Consider the following 18204-nt stretch of genomic DNA (forward strand, 5'->3'; position numbering starts at 1 on the left):
GTCTAAAAGTCTTAAATTCAAAATAGTATAACTTTTTTTTCATTCATCCTAGAAGTCTTTTAAAAAATGGATTTTAAAGCTACAGAGTATTACTTTGCGATTCCGTTGTGGAAAAAAAAAAAAAAAAAATTTACCTTACTCAAAAAAAATTCATAAAGATGTCCAAAATCGGCATTTCTTGACTATTTAACCACAAATTGCCAAAAGTCCTGACGTGCTGGAGCATTTTCAAGATCAAATTCGTTTTCAGCACAAAAAAACTTCAAGAGACACTCGTAGCCGTTTTAGAAATTGGACAAAAAATGAAATTACGCAGGCCTGTGTAATTATTCAAAATTTTGAATTGCGTCCGTCGTTTTATAATTGTTTTTATTATAAAATAAATTAAAACTGGAAGAAAAATCTAATAAACTGCTAATGCATATAAAAAAATATGGTATTTTTTAACTTGACTCATACAGAATTGAAACATAAAATTTTAGAGCATGATTCCAATGGGGGGGGTCCGGACCCGAAAACCCCCCCCGTGGATCCGCCACTGTATAGGTATATAATTGGTGCGTACACCCTTTTTGGGTGTTTGGTCGAGCTCCTCCTCCTATTTGTGGTGTGTGTCTTGATGTTGTTAAACAAATGGAAGCACCTACAGTTTCAAGCCGACTCCGAACGGCAGATATTTTTATGAGAAGCTTTTCATGGCAGACATACACTCGGAGGTTTGCCATTGCCTGCCGAGGGGCGACCGCTATTAGAAAAATGTCTTTCTTAATTTTGGTGTTTCACCGAGATTCGAACCTACGTTCTCTCTGTGAATTCCGAATGGTAGTCACGCATCAATCCATTCAGCTACGGCGGCCGCTGAAAATGAGCATAACAGGCTCTTATTTTATTTGCTACGAATGTATGAGTTTTGCGCAACTACTGGAAAGACTAGAATTTGACTATGACAAGCAGTATTTGATGCTGTAATAATCTCGCGTCGTTTTGGCATTATCGCATTGAAATACGCTGTTGGTGCACGTGCACGTGGATACGTATGTATGTGTGTGTGTGCTATAATCTCTACACGTATAAGTACCTAATTCTGTTTAGCAAGGGAATTAAGCTTCTTATTATATTTTTGAACAATCTTTGAGGTTTTCCAAAGACTTTAATTTCACTAAAAAAAGTTTTCTTGCCTCCCATAGCGTAATGATACTTATTACTATGGTTTAAGTACCATCCGGCTCCAGAGCCTATTTCATTCTTTGACCCTTCGGTAAAGAAAATATCCGTCAAATTTCTTTGAATGCACTCTGGATTACAATGACAATTTGACAAATTTCCTGTCAAATGAAACTATGGCTATACGGTCAGCCTTAGGTGCCAAAGAAAGTGGATACTGTTCAGTTGGCATCTTAAAGATTTCTCTGTGTCCCGAAGCTCCGTATTCGTGCCAGAAACCATATTTATGGAGTCTACATATTGCAAGCAAGAAAATCAAGCGCAGCTTTAAGGCATGGTACCTGTAATGCATCATTATAATGCATTAGGGCGGGCAGTTTTTGAAGTGAAAACTTCTTTAGAATCGTTGGGAGTGATTTGAGACTCGATGAAACGAAAAAGCGACACTCTTGGCTACGAAGCGTTATATTATATGTTGATATAAACGTAGCGACGAACTAAATAACTTTTAGGTCAGCGCCGACAGCATGGCGCCGAGCGGCTAGCAATGTGAGCTTCCGATCCAAAATCCTTGGTTCGAATCACAAGAAAAAAATTTTTTTTATACAGTTATTTTATTTTATTTTATGATATGTGAGGAGCTTTTTTTCATGGCAGAAATACACTCGGTGCTTTGCCATTGCCTGCTGAGGGGTGAGCGCTATTAGAAAAATAGTTTTCCTTTATTTTGGTGTTTTCACCGAGATTCGAACTGACGTTCTCTCTGTGAATTCTGAATAGTAGTCACGCACCAACCCATTCGGCTACGGCGTTTGTTTAATTTTACTGATGCAAAAATGAGGAAAAATATATGAATAAAGTTTGCTTACTGTTTACACATTTGCCAAAGGTGACGGAGAACCAAAAAAAAAAAAAGTCGATTTTCAAACAAATACGAGTGCATATGTGTAATTGTGTTAGAGTTTCGGTCACGCAGGTTTTGCTAGGGACGCTCATAATAGCAACCGCGTGTGTATTTTTATATTCGTAAATATTTTCATTTTTAAATATTTACCGCAATTATGCCGAAAAACAATGCAGAAAAGTGTCGTGAATATCGACAGAAAAACAAATCAATAAATAGCATCACGGAATTCATTCACAAAAATTTAATAAAGTATACCCCAGAAGTATCGCGGATACTTAGAAAAGATTACGATAAAGTTCCAATGATTTTAAGTGGCGATTTTAACGTAAATTTTGCATTGGACACAGCGATTCCTTTAATTGACGTTCTCAATACAACATTCAATTTAAAAATGTGTAACAATCGCACTGAATCGACAACACGATCAAAAACAACAATTGACGCGGTATTTCAAAGATATGTTGACAACATCGAAACCAAAGCATTTGTATCATATTTTAGCTACCATAAGCCACTCGTATCATTTGTTGAAATTGAAAACATTGAGGATGAATAATAATAAAATGAAGAAAATAAAATATGAACTTTATAGCAATATTATAATGAACCTATAAATCCCGCCCCTAATGCTGCTTTCGTCTCATTCTCTCTCAGTTTGTTTTACGGAAGGTTTCACTTCTATCGCGTCTAACCGTTAGGCTGGTATTTTTTTTTTTTTTTAATTTTACGCACAATCAGATTCTGCTAGGAATGTTAAAGAATTATTTGTAATTTTTTTTAACATTGTAATAGAAAAAGCGACTGCATGTATTTTTTTTATATCTAAGCAAACTGAAATTTAAAAAATCGATTGTTTTTTTATTTAGCGCCATCGTGCGTTTCTTTAAATGAAAAACAGATAACAAAATAAAATTTATCGCATTGAAACACACTTAAGTACAAGTTTGAATTAAAAAAAAAAAAAATAACACGCATAGTACTTAAATATATATTAATGGCATACTAACCTCACATTAAATAAAAATAGTCTCTTTCAAAATATTGGGAGACTCAAGCCAATTTTTTCAAATCCATTTTTTTATAATTTTATGTAGAATTGAAATCGCTACAGACGATGCCGAAAAAGATCGTTCCATACAAATTGAACCACCCTAATGTACATATGCAAATACGGAATGTTAAAAAACTTAAATTTTCACTGAGGGGAAATCTTAAAACACTAGGGGTTGGTTGCAGTCCCGAAGGAAATTACTTTCATATATTTTACATAGATACTTTTTTTTTTGGTATGCGGTCCATGCGGTTACATCTTCTAAAGATAGTTACAGTCCGTACTAAAAGCATGCCCGATTCTACGGCTATGCGCCAACGGCCTAAAATCACCCCCTCCCTCTTCATCCTGCAGTTCCTTTCGGGCCCGTGTTAAGATGCTCCTTGGTGAGGCACACTATTCGGACGTTTCATCCCCTCAGTTGTTTCTGGGCCATTTACATGCTTGAATCTATGTAAGTGTTGTCTAAAGTAGCCTTGACCAGTCAAAAACTTGCACAACTGTAAAAGTGCATATTTGTGTAAGTAAATTTTATATGTATTTAAAAAATCGTTTAAAACAGTCAAAATCAATATCTTATTTTTAACTCATTTACGTTGATAAAGGGGCCCATTTCAGCGGGTATTTAAGTATCATTCCATCTTAGTTATAACAGCGAGTATTTTTATTGTATTTCTATTCAAATTACTCTACATACACATATTAAAGATAAACCACTGGCTGCGCTATTCAATCGTTTTGAGTGCATTCAAAGTAAAAAAATTGTTGCTGTGCTTTGAATTTTTGGATTACTCGAAAATTTGATAACACCTACATTAAAAAATTTATTTATGTGTTTTTACTTGTATATATTGAAATTTGGTTAGCTGCAGTTTTGCACCAAATAAAAACTTGAATCTATAGGACTGTCGAACTCAGTGTTCCGGTTGAAGTGCAATTGAAAACGTCGAAAGAAGTTCGCAATAATAAAAATAAATAAAGCAAAAGGTAACCCGGCTGATGACTTTGTATTCTCTTCATAGATAAAACACCAAAACAAAAAGAAAACAAAAACAACAGCAAATTGATAATAATCAAATGTGAAATTAATTTTAAAAGAATAAAACAATCTACTCCCACCGAAATGCTCGTAATCATTTGCGTTAAATATTTTTCGAATTTATTAAAATCCATTAAGGTGCGAAAGGGTTGCATGAAATTCTAATTTGCGGTATTTACCCCTGCATCCGCTAGGCTGTCGGCAAAAATAAATAATTATGTGTATGCGCGAATCGAGCATAGTTGTACTTACTTCAAGCGCTATGAAAAGAAGAAAATATTCCTTTTATATTTTTCGATTAGTTGGAAATTCGTAACTTTTTTCTTTTTGGTCGAGCTCATCCTCCTTCTTGTGGTGTGCGTCTTGATGTTTTTTTTATGATGAGCTTTTCATGGCACAAATTCACTTGGACGTTTGCTACTGTCTACCGAGGGGCGACCTCTATTAGAAAAAACTGTTTTTATCATTTTGCTGTTTCATGCACGGATATTCGAATCTACGTACTCCCGACAAGTAGTCACGCAGCAACCCATTTGGCTACGGCGGGTTAATTTTTTTTAATTGGTATAACAGGTTTATTAAAATTAATATTTTTTCTCTCCCATCTATTCGAATATAGTCTATACGATGATATCTGCAGATACGATTTGCCTCTTGGTCACCCTCTTGATATTATTTTACATTTGGTATCGCTACAATTATGGCTACTGGAAACGACAGAATATTCCATTTATGACGCCGTTACCACTGATTGGCAATGCTAAGGTCATGTTTACACTGAGCAACAGTTTCTTCTTATATCTCTCTGACATTTATAAGGATGCCAAAATGTCAAAAGCCGCCGCAGTCGGTATTTATATACTGAATAAACCAGCTTTGGTGCTACGCGAACCGGAGGTTATCAAATCTGTACTAATAAAGGAATTTTCCAAATTCTCCAATCGTTATGCAACTTGTGATCCGCACGGCGATAGTTTGGGATCGAATAATGTATTTTTCATACGCAATCCACAATGGAGGGAACTGAGAACGAAGATTTCACCGGTGTTCACAACAGGAAAGATCAAACAAATGTATCCACTAATGATCGAGGTTAACTAAGCAAACAACATTGCATATTTTGAACTTTTGTTACTTTCTCTTCTCGTTTTAGATTGGTTTTGAGTTAGAATCACATTTGGATTCGCACATCAGGAGTGGCAATTCTTTCGTTACCGAAATCAAAGAGATCTGTGCGCTTTTCGCCACCGATTTGATTGCAACAATTGCTTTTGGTGTACAAGCGAATAGCTTAAAAAATCCAAATGCAGAGTTTCGCCAGCAGGGACGAAAATTTGTGGAGTTTACATTGGGTCGTGCGTTTGACTTTTTCATCGCATTCTTCTATCCAAATTGGGTCACTACCATGAAAGTAAAACTTTTTTCACCCGAGCTTTCTTCATTTCTACGTCGTACTATTAGTCATGTAATAACGGAAAGAGAGAAAAGTGGCCTCATACGCAATGATTTGATCGATGTGCTAGTGGCATTGAAAAAAGAGATTATCGCGAAACAAGAGTACAATCAAGTGACACAAGATATGCTCGCAGCGCAAGCGGGGGCTTTTTTAACGGCTGGATTTGAGGCTTCATCTTCGACGATATCATTCGCATTGTACGAATTGGCCAACAGAACGGATCTGCAAGAGCGTCTGCGCAACGAAATTTGTGAGGCGTTAGTGGCGGAAAATGGCAAACTATCCTATGAGACTATTACCAACTTACCATATCTGGGTATGGTAGTAGATGAGGTGTTACGTTTGTATCCAGTTTTGCCCATAATCGATCGCGAACACCTCCCCAAGAATGGAGAAAGCCAATTTGATCTCAAACCGTATTATGATTATACAGTGCCAAATGGTATGGCTGTTTATGTACCAATTTTCGGTTTGCAACGCGATCCCAAGGTGAGTTGGATGGAATGTGGGAGGGAAATTGGTTCTGAAATGCCAAAAACAAGTATCAGAACCAGTTACTTTTCTCGAAATTAATTGTTTTTCGTTTTACTTCTAGTATTGGCCCAACCCCGATATCTTCGATCCGGAACGATTCAGCCCCGAGAAGAAAAAGTTACATAAACCGATGACCTATATACCATTTGGTAATGGTCCTCGTAATTGTATTGGTGGCCGTATGGGGTTGCTGCAAACAAAAGTGGGCTTGGTACACATTTTAAAGAATCATTACGTTGAGGTGTGCGATAAAACACCAGCGCAAATTACTTTCGATCCACTGTCCTTACTTTTGCATAATAAGGGAGGCATTTACTTGAATGTAGTGAACGATGGACTCTATGAACGGAGTGCAAAAATGTGATTTGGGTGGAACTCAATATTTGTATTATGGAATAAGATGAAATTTTTCAATAAATAAAAAATGAACTCATGTTTGTTAAAAGTTAGTAAGAGCAAAAAACGTTACATTGAGGAAGGTGAAGATGAAAACGTAATCGAAAAGTACGCTGAGTTGGCAATTAGTAGAGAAGCTTAAATTTAACAATGTTGTGATCTTTTGTAAAAGCATCAATATTTAATAGTTAGTTATTTATCTTTTATTATAACTGTTACTGATGACTTGGGTGCACATTAAGGGGTTAGGGGTAGTCAGAGGCCCGAAAAAATGATGATTTTCACGAATTTTTTTTTGCTACTTAATTAATTTATTTAACAAAAATAAAAACATAGCATAAAAACATCATGTTTTAACTTGACTTCACCAAAATTTCAAAAAAAAAAATTAATAATTGCAAAAGTTATCGCTGTTTGTGTGAAGCCCGTTTCTCCAGAAGTCCCTTGCGGTGAACATCACAAGTCCTTGCAGATTCATCTAAAACCAATCGGACAAGAAAAATTAGTTTTATTAATAGATAATCTTGTGCCTGATCGAAGCTTTTTTTTTTTCAAAATGAACAAAATGGCGGCCTCAGAAAATTTTTTCCAGATTTTAGAAAAAAAACCAACAGTTAATTGTTAAAAAAAATCGAAATTTTTGAAAAAAAAAAAAATCCTTCGATCAGGCACAAGTTTTTTATGTTTTTCAAAAGCTGTATAAATTTTATTGAAATCTACGTAGCGGTTTTTAAGTTACAGTGTTCACCAGTTTGAAAAACATAGTTTTGAGAAAAACGCATTTAAAGTTTTGCTATCGGCTCCGGAGCGGCCGAGCGCCCTTTGTTAATTGTTGAATAACTTGAAAAGTATTTGTCGGATTCACTTCAAATTTTTACACAATATTTTTAAAACATTATACTTTAAGAAAATGCAAAAAACAAAAAATCGATTTTTTGAAAATTCTGACTACCCCTAACCCCTTAAGGGGGGAAACCGGTTTGAGGCCGAAATTTTGGTGTTCTTCGTGAATTTTTTGAACACTTTAAATTCTTTCAAGCCATTTCGGTCGGAAATAGTGGCGTTAGAGCGTGTTGTCCACGGACGATCGCCATCCGAGTGTCTTGGTGGTGAGCATTCCTGAAATTGCAATTTTCCTCCGTAATCAACAACAGTTTTTTTTTTCGTTAACAACATGTTTCCTAAGAATATGAACCTAATTGTGATAAAATAATATTGAAAATTGCATATCTTTGAGGCATATCTTTGCGTTCAACAATGTAATTTTTTCATATCACATTTTTTCATCTATTTTGCTTAAAAAAAATATTTTTAATGATAATATAATCCCCGAACTAGGTTCATATGAATAAGGATTGAATAAAGAATACTCTGAAAATTTATAACGATTGGTCGATAACTTTTTGAGCTAGAGTGCCCACCAGTTGAAAAAAAGTAGTTTCGAGAAAAACGTCGTTCTAACTAACGCGCGCTACGGTGCGGAACCGAAGGGCAGTCACTTAAGTGCTCATAGAATCGGAAATAATGCGAATTTCGCTTTAAAATTTTTACCATATATTCTTGAGTAGTTATACTAACAATTTACGCAATAAAAAAGTCGATTTTTTGATAAGTCTAAAATAACCTGAAGTTAGTGAATTTTATTGAAAGCTATCGCGCCATGATAAACGACTTTTCTTATGCCGGAAATTGAATCCCGTGATCTTTACAACATTTGGTTCCAACAAGAAGGCGGGTGGCGCTACTTGCCATACAATCCGTGAAACAATGGATTTACTGCGTCGTTGTTTCGGTATGCAATTTATCTCTCGTCTCGGACCAGTGGATTGGCCGCCAAGATCACACCATTGGACTTTTATGTAAAGCCTGAATGCTTTGTGGATAAACAAGCTTGATTGAGACATTGGAAGTCAACATTACTAAAGTTATTCACGAGATACCGACCGAAGTCGTCCAGCGAATCATTCACAATTGGTGTTTACGGATTGGTGTTGCGGTCAATATTTGAAAGGGATTATATTTCAAAAATAAATGTCATGAATGTCAATTTAAATTTTCGGTGTTTTATTGTTGTTTAATTTAAAATCAAGCTCTTAAAAAGACACACGATATTCTCCAATATTAGCACCCCTGGAACTTCTTTCTGCTTTCAAATATGGGGAAATGGCTCATCAGTAAAATATTTGGGTCATATGAAGAGATCATCGATTAAATAAATTTCCATTTTGATAGCCTCCAGGAATTGTATTGTTTGCACCAACAAATTGCAGGAACGTTTGATGGAAGTGTATCGAGCTAAGAGAAGACTCTGTTGAAAAATAAAATGGTTCCCTACAGTGCTGCTGTGTGTTATTGCACACTATTTTTGACTTAGAAGACCACTACTGAAATTGTCCCGAAACTATTTTTGTATAATATTTTTTGTAATTTTAATATTTTTGTATAATATTTTCAGCCTCCATCGATCCTTCAAACTAAATATTTTTCAGATTTTTAAATAAGAGTACCAAAACAACCCACACGGCCAAAATATTCAGATCAACTTGATACCAAATTAGGAAGACTTCGAAATACTGTAATAAATATTGTGACGTTTAATTAAAAAATATAAGGCATTCAAATATTCTACAACTGTTTCTCTTACATAATTTATGGTATATACTGCATTCTTCTCTTTTTTCGTCCCATTTTGTCGCAGAGTGTAACTATTAAAACTGTGTGTGGATCTAATAAAGTAGTTACCTCTTTCTCAGTAGTGAAACTAGTATTTTGTTTGTAAGCCCACATTTTGTTAAATTTTTCACTAATTTATACAAACGCACACACATACATATATGCCCATTTGTACCCATTTTCCACTATTCGTGACCGCTCGTTTGGCACACGCGATCATTTCGGGTGACATTGCAAATCATGAGCAAAACGGCATAACGTGCCAAATCAGTTTTCGTTAGAAAACACTTAAAAGCTGATCATTACTAAAGTTTGTTGAACAGCATCTTGAAGATGAACTGTAGAAAATATTTTTTTTTTAATTTGAACAAATTGCCCGAGGCACGCAAAGATGCTATTGACCCACGCCAAATGCTCAAAAGTGCATTGATTTAAAAATTATATAAATATATTTTCAAAGTCACAGTGATTGAATGCCCCTTAAAATCTATAGTTTTTGAATAACTTTCACTCATTCACGCACCTAACTCGTTCTCGGTTGCATGGAATCCGTCTAACCAAAAAAGCGGCAGCAGTTAAATAGAGGACTACGTAAAACATTCAAGTAAATACCGCCCTGGGCCTGCCCCACAATCTTTGTGTACGCACAAGTTGTCACTTTGTGATTTAGTAGAAAATAAGTGAGTCCAATTTCAGTCTGTATTACAGTAAAGTATTTATTTCTGAAGCCTATGAACAAAATATTCTTACAGACTACATCGCCATCAGCATCATTTCCTCTAACTCCTGGGAGAGCATAGGACTGCGACTACAAACATTATAAAATATTGCTATTAATAGCTATTAATACATAAAACCGATTTATGTTGATTTCGGAATCTATGTACACTTTGGCAGAGAGAGATCAAGGTTTGGTTTTTTTTTCTCTATATTGAATATTTATTTCTTCCATTAGTTTTTTAAAATACGTATTTAAATTCTTCTTCTTCACTTCTTTTCAGCCAGCTACCTGCTCATCCCCTCATCATGTCAGCGTACAGCTTTTACCCACTTCTAACACTAACTCTTCTCTTCATCACAGTAACGCTGCTGCAGCTTTGGTTCAATCACCGCTACCGTTATTGGTATCGCCGCAAAATTCCATATCTGCAACCCACAATGTTTTTAGGCAATTTAAAGCCTCTACTGCTATTTCGCACATCCTTTGGTGATTACTTTCGTTCACTCTACGCTGAGCCATCTTTTCAATCTGCGCCATTTTTCGGTTTCTACATACTTCATACACCCGCCTTACTTATACGCGACCCCCAATTAATCGAACAGTTACTAATTAAAGAATTCAATAATTTTCCCAATCGCTATGAGGCCGCCGATCTGCAGAGTGATCCTATGGGCGCTTTAACACTACCTTTAGCCAAATATGCGATATGGCGTAAAAGCCGACGTGAGCTCTCAAAACTATTCACTAGTGGGCATATCAAACATAAATTTTATCCAAAACTTTTAACGATCGCTAAGCAGCTGGAGGGGTATATCACACGTAAACTAACGCAGGAAGATCAACAACTCTTAGTAAACTCTGGCCTGGCCACCGTGATTGAGGTCAAGGAAATGTGCGCGCTCTACACCACAGACGTCACAGCTGCCTTATTGTATACCATTGATACAGCAGGTCTTAAAAATGATGGCTGTGAAATGCGTACACAGTGCGAATATTTGTTCAAGCCTAGTCTGCGTAAGATCGTCGATTTCTTCGCTATATTTTTCCTGCCCACAGCAGTGCGTGTGCTCAAGTCAAAAGTCTTCACTCAACAATACGCACAATATTTGCGACGACTTGTAGAGCAGCGTATAAAGGCGGGTGATCAGCATCGCGATAGCGGCGATCTTATAGATTTGTTGTTGAAAATGCAGCAATCTTTAGATGACACAACACTCAGTGACTGGCTGCGCCATACGGACTTTACAGCCGCGCAGGTGGGCATTTTTCTATTAGCTGGCTTTGAGACATCCTCTTCGCTGATTGCGCTCATCTTATACGAATTGGCGAAGCAGCCGAAAATTCAGACAAAATTAAAGGCTGAATTAGCAGCTTGTTTTTCTAAATCGTCTAGCCGTGATATTAGCTATAAAAAAGTTTTGCAATTGCCATACCTTCACATGATTGTCACCGAAGGATTGCGACTGTATCCGACAGCACCTTTTATAAATAGAGAGTGCTTACCGAATGGGCAAGAGCAGACGCTATGGTACGAGGAGAGAAGCAAGTGTCTGTGCATACCTAAGGACGTGCCAGCATATGTCTCTATTTTGGGCATACACAGAGATCCAAAGGTAAAGCGTGCACATTATTTCATTTATTTTCAGTTGAAGTCAATATTTACGAAAGCTTTAATTGAATTGAAATGTTTGCGAAAATGTCAAAAGAGTTAGGAAATATGTAAGTTACTGCGAGCAACCAATCTCTGAAACGTTCACATCTCGCACACACTTTGATCTTTCATAGATCTTGAGTGAGATCACAACCTCACGCTTTAAGATATTCGTTGTGGCATAAAAAGGACTTGGACTTCTCTGCGCTAAAAAGACAAGTAAAAAGTGAATTCATGCCTTAAAAATGTTTCCTCACATCAACAGTTTTAGTCCAATAGGCACAAGTTGGGTGTATTTGTTTTTTTAAGATACAATGTTTTTGCTTACAAAAGAAGTACAAAAATACTGGATTTGCGACGAAACTTTTAACTTAATGAAACTAACAAGGTTTCGGCAATAGATTCTGGTAAAGCGGACACAACAAATCAGACGTGTATGGGCGTTTTGAAAGTATACATCTGAATTCTTGTCTATTCTTATGATAAAGTGGCATAGGAAACTAAGTGATCCTTATATTTTAGATATGCGACGTGGTCAACAGTTCTATGTAAAAAACAAAGGGGAATATTTTTGTGGAATATTTAGCCCTCTAACTCCTCAAACGATGGACCTTATGATTTTCAATAATTTTTTTTTCCTAGTCAATTGCTTTATTTTACAAAAATACAAACAAAAAATAGCATTAATACAACATGTTTCGATTTGACTTTAGCAACATTTTAAAACAAACAAAAAATAATAATAATTGTAAAAGTTATAGCTCTTTGTGTGGAGCCCGTTTCTCCAGAAGTCCCTTGCGGTTATCATCACAAGTCCTTATAGATTCATCTAAAATCAATCGGACAAGAGAAATTAGATTTATTAACAGATAATGTTATGATCAAAGCTTTTTTTTCATATGGTGGTCAATATGATGGTCTCAGGAAATATTTTTTCAGATTTTCGAGAAAAAAACCGACAATTAATTGTTTAAAAAAATCGAAATTTTTGAAAACAATCCTTCGGTCAGGCACGCGTTTTTTATGTTTTTCAAAAGCAGTATAAATTTTATTGAAATCAACCAAGCGGTTTTTAAGTTACAATGATCACCAGTTCAAAAAACATAGTTTTGAGAAAAACGCATTTATAGTTTTGCTATCGAGCGCCCGAGCACCCTTTATTAATTGTTGAATAACTCGAAAAGTATTTGTCGGTATTTTCACACAATATTTTTAAGATAAAAAATGATTTTGAGTGATGGCAATCTTTATTTTGACCTTCACGCGCTCCATTTCTTGTCTATTTGTATACTGCAGCTGTATAGTTCCCAGGAATCAAATATGATTGACACACGACGCCATTTGCAAAAATTATAAATCTTCCGTCAGTGTGATTAGTTTTGCGCCACCTTGCAAAATATATCTTTTCAAATTTAAATTACAAAAAATACAGTTTTTAACATTTAAAATATATAAAAAATACATTTTTTAATATTTAAAATATAAAAAAAATATTTCTTTTTAAATTTAAAATATGCAAGAAAAAATAAATTATTTAATATATAAAAAAACATAATTTTTATTTTATTTAAAATATACAATAGAAATTTTTTATAAACTTTAGAGTTTTATTGTTCAAAATACGTAAGAAAATATAGTAGAAAAAGAAAATAAATAGTAATTTATGTTGCCTAGTGTAGTTAGATTACACTAGTTTACACCAAAAATGGTCCTCGACCAAAAGGCGTGTTTTAAACTAATTTGCGGTCGCTGAAACCAACAATGAATTTTTTTTTTTTTTTCAAAGAACGGTTTCCGAGATATTCCCAAAAACCTGTTTTTTGGGCAATAGCGCAGTTATTACCTGCTATCTCGAAAACAGTGCGCGCCATTTCTTTGAAGCTCATAAATTTCGAAAGGCACATATATAACCTACATGGCAATATATAATTCGTGTCAATGGAAGTCGTAGTTTTCGCAAAACAGCTGTTGAAAGTAAAAAAAGGCATTTTTGACGTTTTTTACTAAATTATCAAAGTTTATTAACTTTTTTCTGGAACAAAAAATTTTTTATATCGACATAAGATAGGTTTTTGTCACCTACATTTTAAGCCTAAGTTTGTTTGAATCGACGAAAAATTGTAGAAGTTATTACCAAAGTCAACACGTGTGATTTTGCAGCTTTTGACTTGGCTATGTTTGAGGTCGAAAATACGCTTTTACTCTCAAACTTCTTCTTTTATGTTGCACGGAATCATCACGAAGTTGCATCCAGCAGTAGTCGCTCATCATTCCTTGATCCCAAAAGCCCTCATAACGCTTTTCAATCGTAGCAATATCTTGATGAAATCGCTCGCCTCGTTCATCACTTTCAGCCAACAAATTCGAAGGAAAAAAATCCACATGACTGTTACAAAAACCTGTTAACAAAAACAAAGTTAATTGTAAATTTTCCAATCAATTTATATGATAAATATATGTATTTAGGAGTATGTACGTTTTACAATACTAACCAATAGTTTTAAAGTATTTCATCATTGTATGAATCAATTGACGGTCGTTGTTGCTCCTATTGTTTCCCAAGAATCCATGAACAACTTTTTGGAAAGCTTTCCAAGCTTTAGCTTCGGAACTGTCAAGGCATTGTTGAAATTCTGTGTCCGTAAACAATTTCTTTACCTGTGGACCGACGAATATACCCGCTTTGATTTTCTCTGTTGACAATCTTGGGACCCGGTTTTCAAGTATTTAAGGGCTGTGTTTTCCGGTTTTTTGCCAAAGCTTTTACAAAATTCTTCATTAGCCCTCTGTCGTCGTGCACAAATTTATACTTGCAGAAATATGGCGCTACCGAAAAATATATACAGACGTACAATGTTCATACCTAGCTGGAATTGGTAGAATGGGCAAATAAGCCTATTCTGCGACATATATATATATATATAAATATATATATCTATTTGTGTGAAATAAATATTGTTTTTAATAATAGTGAGCCTAACAACAGTTATTTTGCGTGACTCAATACGCAGGCTGGCATGATTTACTTTTGTTCGAAACCGTATTGTATACATCCAAAGGATATACGACAGACGATGAAATTGTCTTCATTCACATAATATGTTATAGCTTTTTGGGAATATCTCGGAAACCGTTCTTTGAAAAAAAAAAATAAAATTCATTTTTGGTTTCAGCGACCTCAAATTAGTTTAAAAAACGCTTTTTGGTCGAGGACCATTTTTGAAAGTGAAAAATTGTAAACTAGTGTTATTCATGTTTTCTTTCTTTATTTATTTTATTAGGTCAATTTTTCCCCCGTACTTTGTTTCGGCGTCTGAAGTATTCTACTGGTAATGCTGAGCAAAAAAATTCATGCAAGCACAGTTCTAAAATGGCTTCGAGCCTCCTCATTTTTAATTTTAGCTTTTTCGTTTTTATTATTATGATAATATTACTATTTTGTTTAACTTTTGTTTTTTGGTCGAAAATGTGTTTGATGTTGTTCTTTTTATATGAATTTTTAAAATTTCTTTCAGTACTGGCCTAACCCACAGCTTTTCGATCCTCAAAGGTTTGCGCCTGAAAATCTACCCTCTATTCAACCAATGACCTACTTACCGTTTGGTGCGGGTCCACATGGCTGTATTGGCAGTCGACTTGGAATACTACAAGTAAAATTAGGATTAATATTTATTCTAAGGAGTTATCGTGTTAAAGTATGTGAGCAAACACTTACCAAAATTCAATTTGATCCGAAACGTTTTATGCTAGAAGCGAATGGTGGGCTATACTTGAAGTTTGTCAAGGAAGAATAAATTTAATAAGAACAAAATAATAAATCTGTAAGCGAAAAATATGTATATATTTACACTCGCTGCTATGTTATTTTTCCTTTTATAAACAATTAACTTTAACAAACAAAAACAAAAAAAATTTGCACTTATAGTAAAATTTCCCCATCACATGATAAAAAAATTTACACAATATATGCCACAAACACCGTTAAGCAGCTGTTATTATAATTAGATCTTAGATATTAATAAATGTAGGTATAAGAAATTTTAAGCTTAAAATCATACATCTGTTAAACTCATCGAACTCGACCTCAAAATAATGGATCGCGCACTATGTTCAAGTGTATACCTCCCAAAACGTGTAATATAACGGCGCTTGGACTTAATTCAATTTCCCTCGGCGTCTGATCACAGGGGGTCACATAATGATTGCGATAAAAGTAGAGCAGTCCAACTTTTGTTTGCAACAGTGCGAAGCGTTCGCCTAAACAAGTATGCGGGCCAAGGCCGAATGGCATATAGGCGCTCAGGTTGTTGTCTTCTTTGTTTTCAGGTAGAAAACGATCGGGATAAAATTTTTCGGGATCTTTGAAGTACTGTGTAAAAAATATAAAAAATATTCGAATATAAAAAATTTCAAAATAAAATTTAAAAAATATCAAATATAAGAAAAATCTTAAAATAAAATTTAGAAAATAAATTTATAAAATTAATATATTTAAATTTAAGAAATTCCGAATCTTAATTGCAATTTACACTTAACTTCAGCTAAGCATCGCATTTAAATATCTAAAAATACGAACAGTTTCGCTGTTGACATTTAGCAAACTTAACAGAGCTTTTAACTACAATTAAGTTTTTGGGAAAAATAGGCTATTAGCTGAAGGAGCTAACAAACTTTGCCCTAAGTCCCAGGTTTAAGACTTAAACCACAAATATGATTTTGAAAATGAACAAAAAGTAAGAAAAGAACGAGTGTAGATATTTTTATTTTAATTAAAAAGCTCACCTGCGGATCCATGTGCATGGCGTGACTCGGTACGAAGATAGGCATACCTAAAGGTATATTAAAATCGATGCCGTATTCATTCAATGAATAACCGGCTTCACCTGCTTTCGGCGTGCATGTACGATCGAGGAAAGGCAATGGTGGATAAATGCGTAGCACCTCCTTTAGAATATTATCTAAATACTTCAGACCCATTATCAATTCGTAGGTCACTTTGCCGTCGTTATTCAGCACTGCTTCGCGTATCTCTTCGCGCAAACGACGCTGCATATCCGGATGACGAGCCATTTCGTACATTGTAAATGACAAGGTCATTGATGAGGTCTCGAAGCCAGCCGAGAAGAAAATAGCTGCCTGTGCTGCCAAAGCATCTCGCTGCAAAAGGAATGGCTTTTTACCTTCTTTCAATTCCACTTCCGCTTCGCGTCGAAGTTTAATCAAAATATCGATGAGATCATTGCGAACAATACCGCTTTTAATGCGCTCTTCCATTACATTATTGATGGTTTTGCGCAAAAACTTTGTAACCGATGCAGAGAATACTTTCACATGGAATATTGTAGTCAAAATTGGTATGAAAAAGATAGCTTTGAACTCTAATGAACGAAACCAACTGAAGGTGAAAATTTTCTTTCCATTCTTACGAAAAGTGCCGTTAGGATTTTGAAGACTGTTGCTTTTGACGCCATAAGCAGTAATTGCAATCACATCGGTTGTATATAATGAATTTGACTCCTTTATTTCGAGCACAGTCGATTTGGTTTCCGAATCAATTTTCAAAGTACAGAGATAGCTGTCGTATTGCTGAGCCATCTACAGATATGAGTGGAAAGCCAATTGTAATGTTTTTAAACTGTTGCTTCTAACAAATAAATTTCATATTATTATTGCGTATATGTACATATGTACGAGTATATGTTTATGTATATATATATAATCTATTAGAGTGGGTTATAGTTTTTGTCTACTTTGTTTCGGTGACTAATGTATTCTACATGCAATTATAAACAAGAAAGTCGAGGGAAGCATAACTCCGATATGTTTTCCGAGACTCCTTATTTCTAAATAGAAAAAATAAATAAATGGCGCATACACTTCTGCTAGGCGTTTGGCCGAGCTCCTCCTCCTATTTGTGGTGTGCCTCCGTTTCCATGAAATGGAGTGACCTACAGTTTTACGCCGACTCCGAATGGCAAATGGTTTTTATGAGGAGCTTTTTCAAGGTAAAAATACACTCGGAGGTTTGCCATTGCCTGACGAGGGGCAACCGCAATTAGAAAAAACTGTTAGCAGTCACGCACCAGCCCATTTGATTATGGCGGTCGGCTTATTTTTAATTTAATTATTAATCCCCAGCCATTTGCGTTTTTACATTTCTCAGAAGAAAGTTTATGTACATTTGGTTTTGGGTACCAGAAATTAACTTTTGATGTTTATTTTGCTAAAAACCATACGCTAAAGAGTTTAACATTGCAAGTTCACTCAAAATTACTATTTTTTAAACAACGAAATCGGCCTACTTTAACTACAAAAAATATAAATGGTAATCATTCTATTTGAAATTAATCAAAATAAATGTTAAGCAACATAAAAGTATTTCATTACAAACAACTCGAAAATGAATTATATTCACTATAATATAAATAAATAAATAAAAATTTTCACAATAATATTGCACTGACTGACATAATATTTTTGTCGAATTTGGGTAAAACCACTGTAGACATTTCAAAAAATTGATTTTTTTTATAAGCTTAAAAAATTCTTTGAACCTTTTAAAATACAGAACAAAAAGTTTTATACGTTACCGAAGTCTATTTCATAAATATT

General features: G+C 34.8%; 3 protein-coding genes across 3 annotated transcripts in view; 2 read left to right on the forward strand and 1 right to left on the reverse strand.

Annotated features, from left to right (window-relative positions):
- Positions 1-18204, reverse strand: part of LOC129244309 (uncharacterized) — a 36844-nt gene that overhangs the window by 12658 nt on the left and 5982 nt on the right. Inside the window, exons 2-4 of the mRNA XM_054881926.1 lie at positions 16375-17187; positions 15680-15961; positions 15190-15236 (exon numbers count right to left, since the gene is read on the reverse strand). Coding sequence (XP_054737901.1) covers positions 15190-15236; positions 15680-15961; positions 16375-17187 — 1142 coding nt within the window. The remainder of the gene's footprint in view (positions 1-15189; positions 15237-15679; positions 15962-16374; positions 17188-18204) is intronic.
- Positions 4054-6600, forward strand: LOC129244549 (cytochrome P450 6g1-like). Its single transcript, XM_054882241.1, has 4 exons — positions 4054-4109; positions 4781-5253; positions 5315-6106; positions 6213-6600. The coding sequence occupies exons 2-4, from the start codon at positions 4789-4791 to the stop codon at positions 6513-6515; spliced, it is 1560 nt and encodes a 519-aa protein (XP_054738216.1). The 5' UTR covers positions 4054-4109; positions 4781-4788; the 3' UTR covers positions 6516-6600.
- Positions 10057-15511, forward strand: LOC129244547 (probable cytochrome P450 6t3). The gene is made up of 3 exons (XM_054882233.1): positions 10057-10129; positions 10222-11554; positions 15108-15511. Exons 2-3 carry the CDS (start codon positions 10247-10249, stop codon positions 15384-15386), a joined length of 1587 nt encoding a protein of 528 aa, XP_054738208.1. The 5' UTR covers positions 10057-10129; positions 10222-10246; the 3' UTR covers positions 15387-15511.

Source organism: Anastrepha obliqua, chromosome 4 (assembly GCF_027943255.1).
Source record: "Anastrepha obliqua isolate idAnaObli1 chromosome 4, idAnaObli1_1.0, whole genome shotgun sequence".
Lineage (NCBI taxonomy): Eukaryota > Metazoa > Arthropoda > Insecta > Diptera > Tephritidae > Anastrepha > Anastrepha obliqua.

Excerpts from the sequence above, each read along its gene's own strand:
- LOC129244549 (XM_054882241.1), top strand. The coding sequence starts at position 4,789 with ATGATATCTGCAGATACGATTTGCCTCTTGGTCACCCTCTTGATATTA. Across the intron at positions 5,254-5,314 it reads TGTATCCACTAATGATCGAG|ATTGGTTTTGAGTTAGAATC; the intron begins GTTAACTAAGCA and ends TTCTCGTTTTAG. Across the intron at positions 6,107-6,212 it reads GTTTGCAACGCGATCCCAAG|TATTGGCCCAACCCCGATAT; the intron begins GTGAGTTGGATG and ends TTTTACTTCTAG.
- LOC129244547 (XM_054882233.1), top strand. The coding sequence starts at position 10,247 with ATGTCAGCGTACAGCTTTTACCCACTTCTAACACTAACTCTTCTCTTC. Across the intron at positions 11,555-15,107 it reads GCATACACAGAGATCCAAAG|TACTGGCCTAACCCACAGCT; the intron begins GTAAAGCGTGCA and ends AATTTCTTTCAG.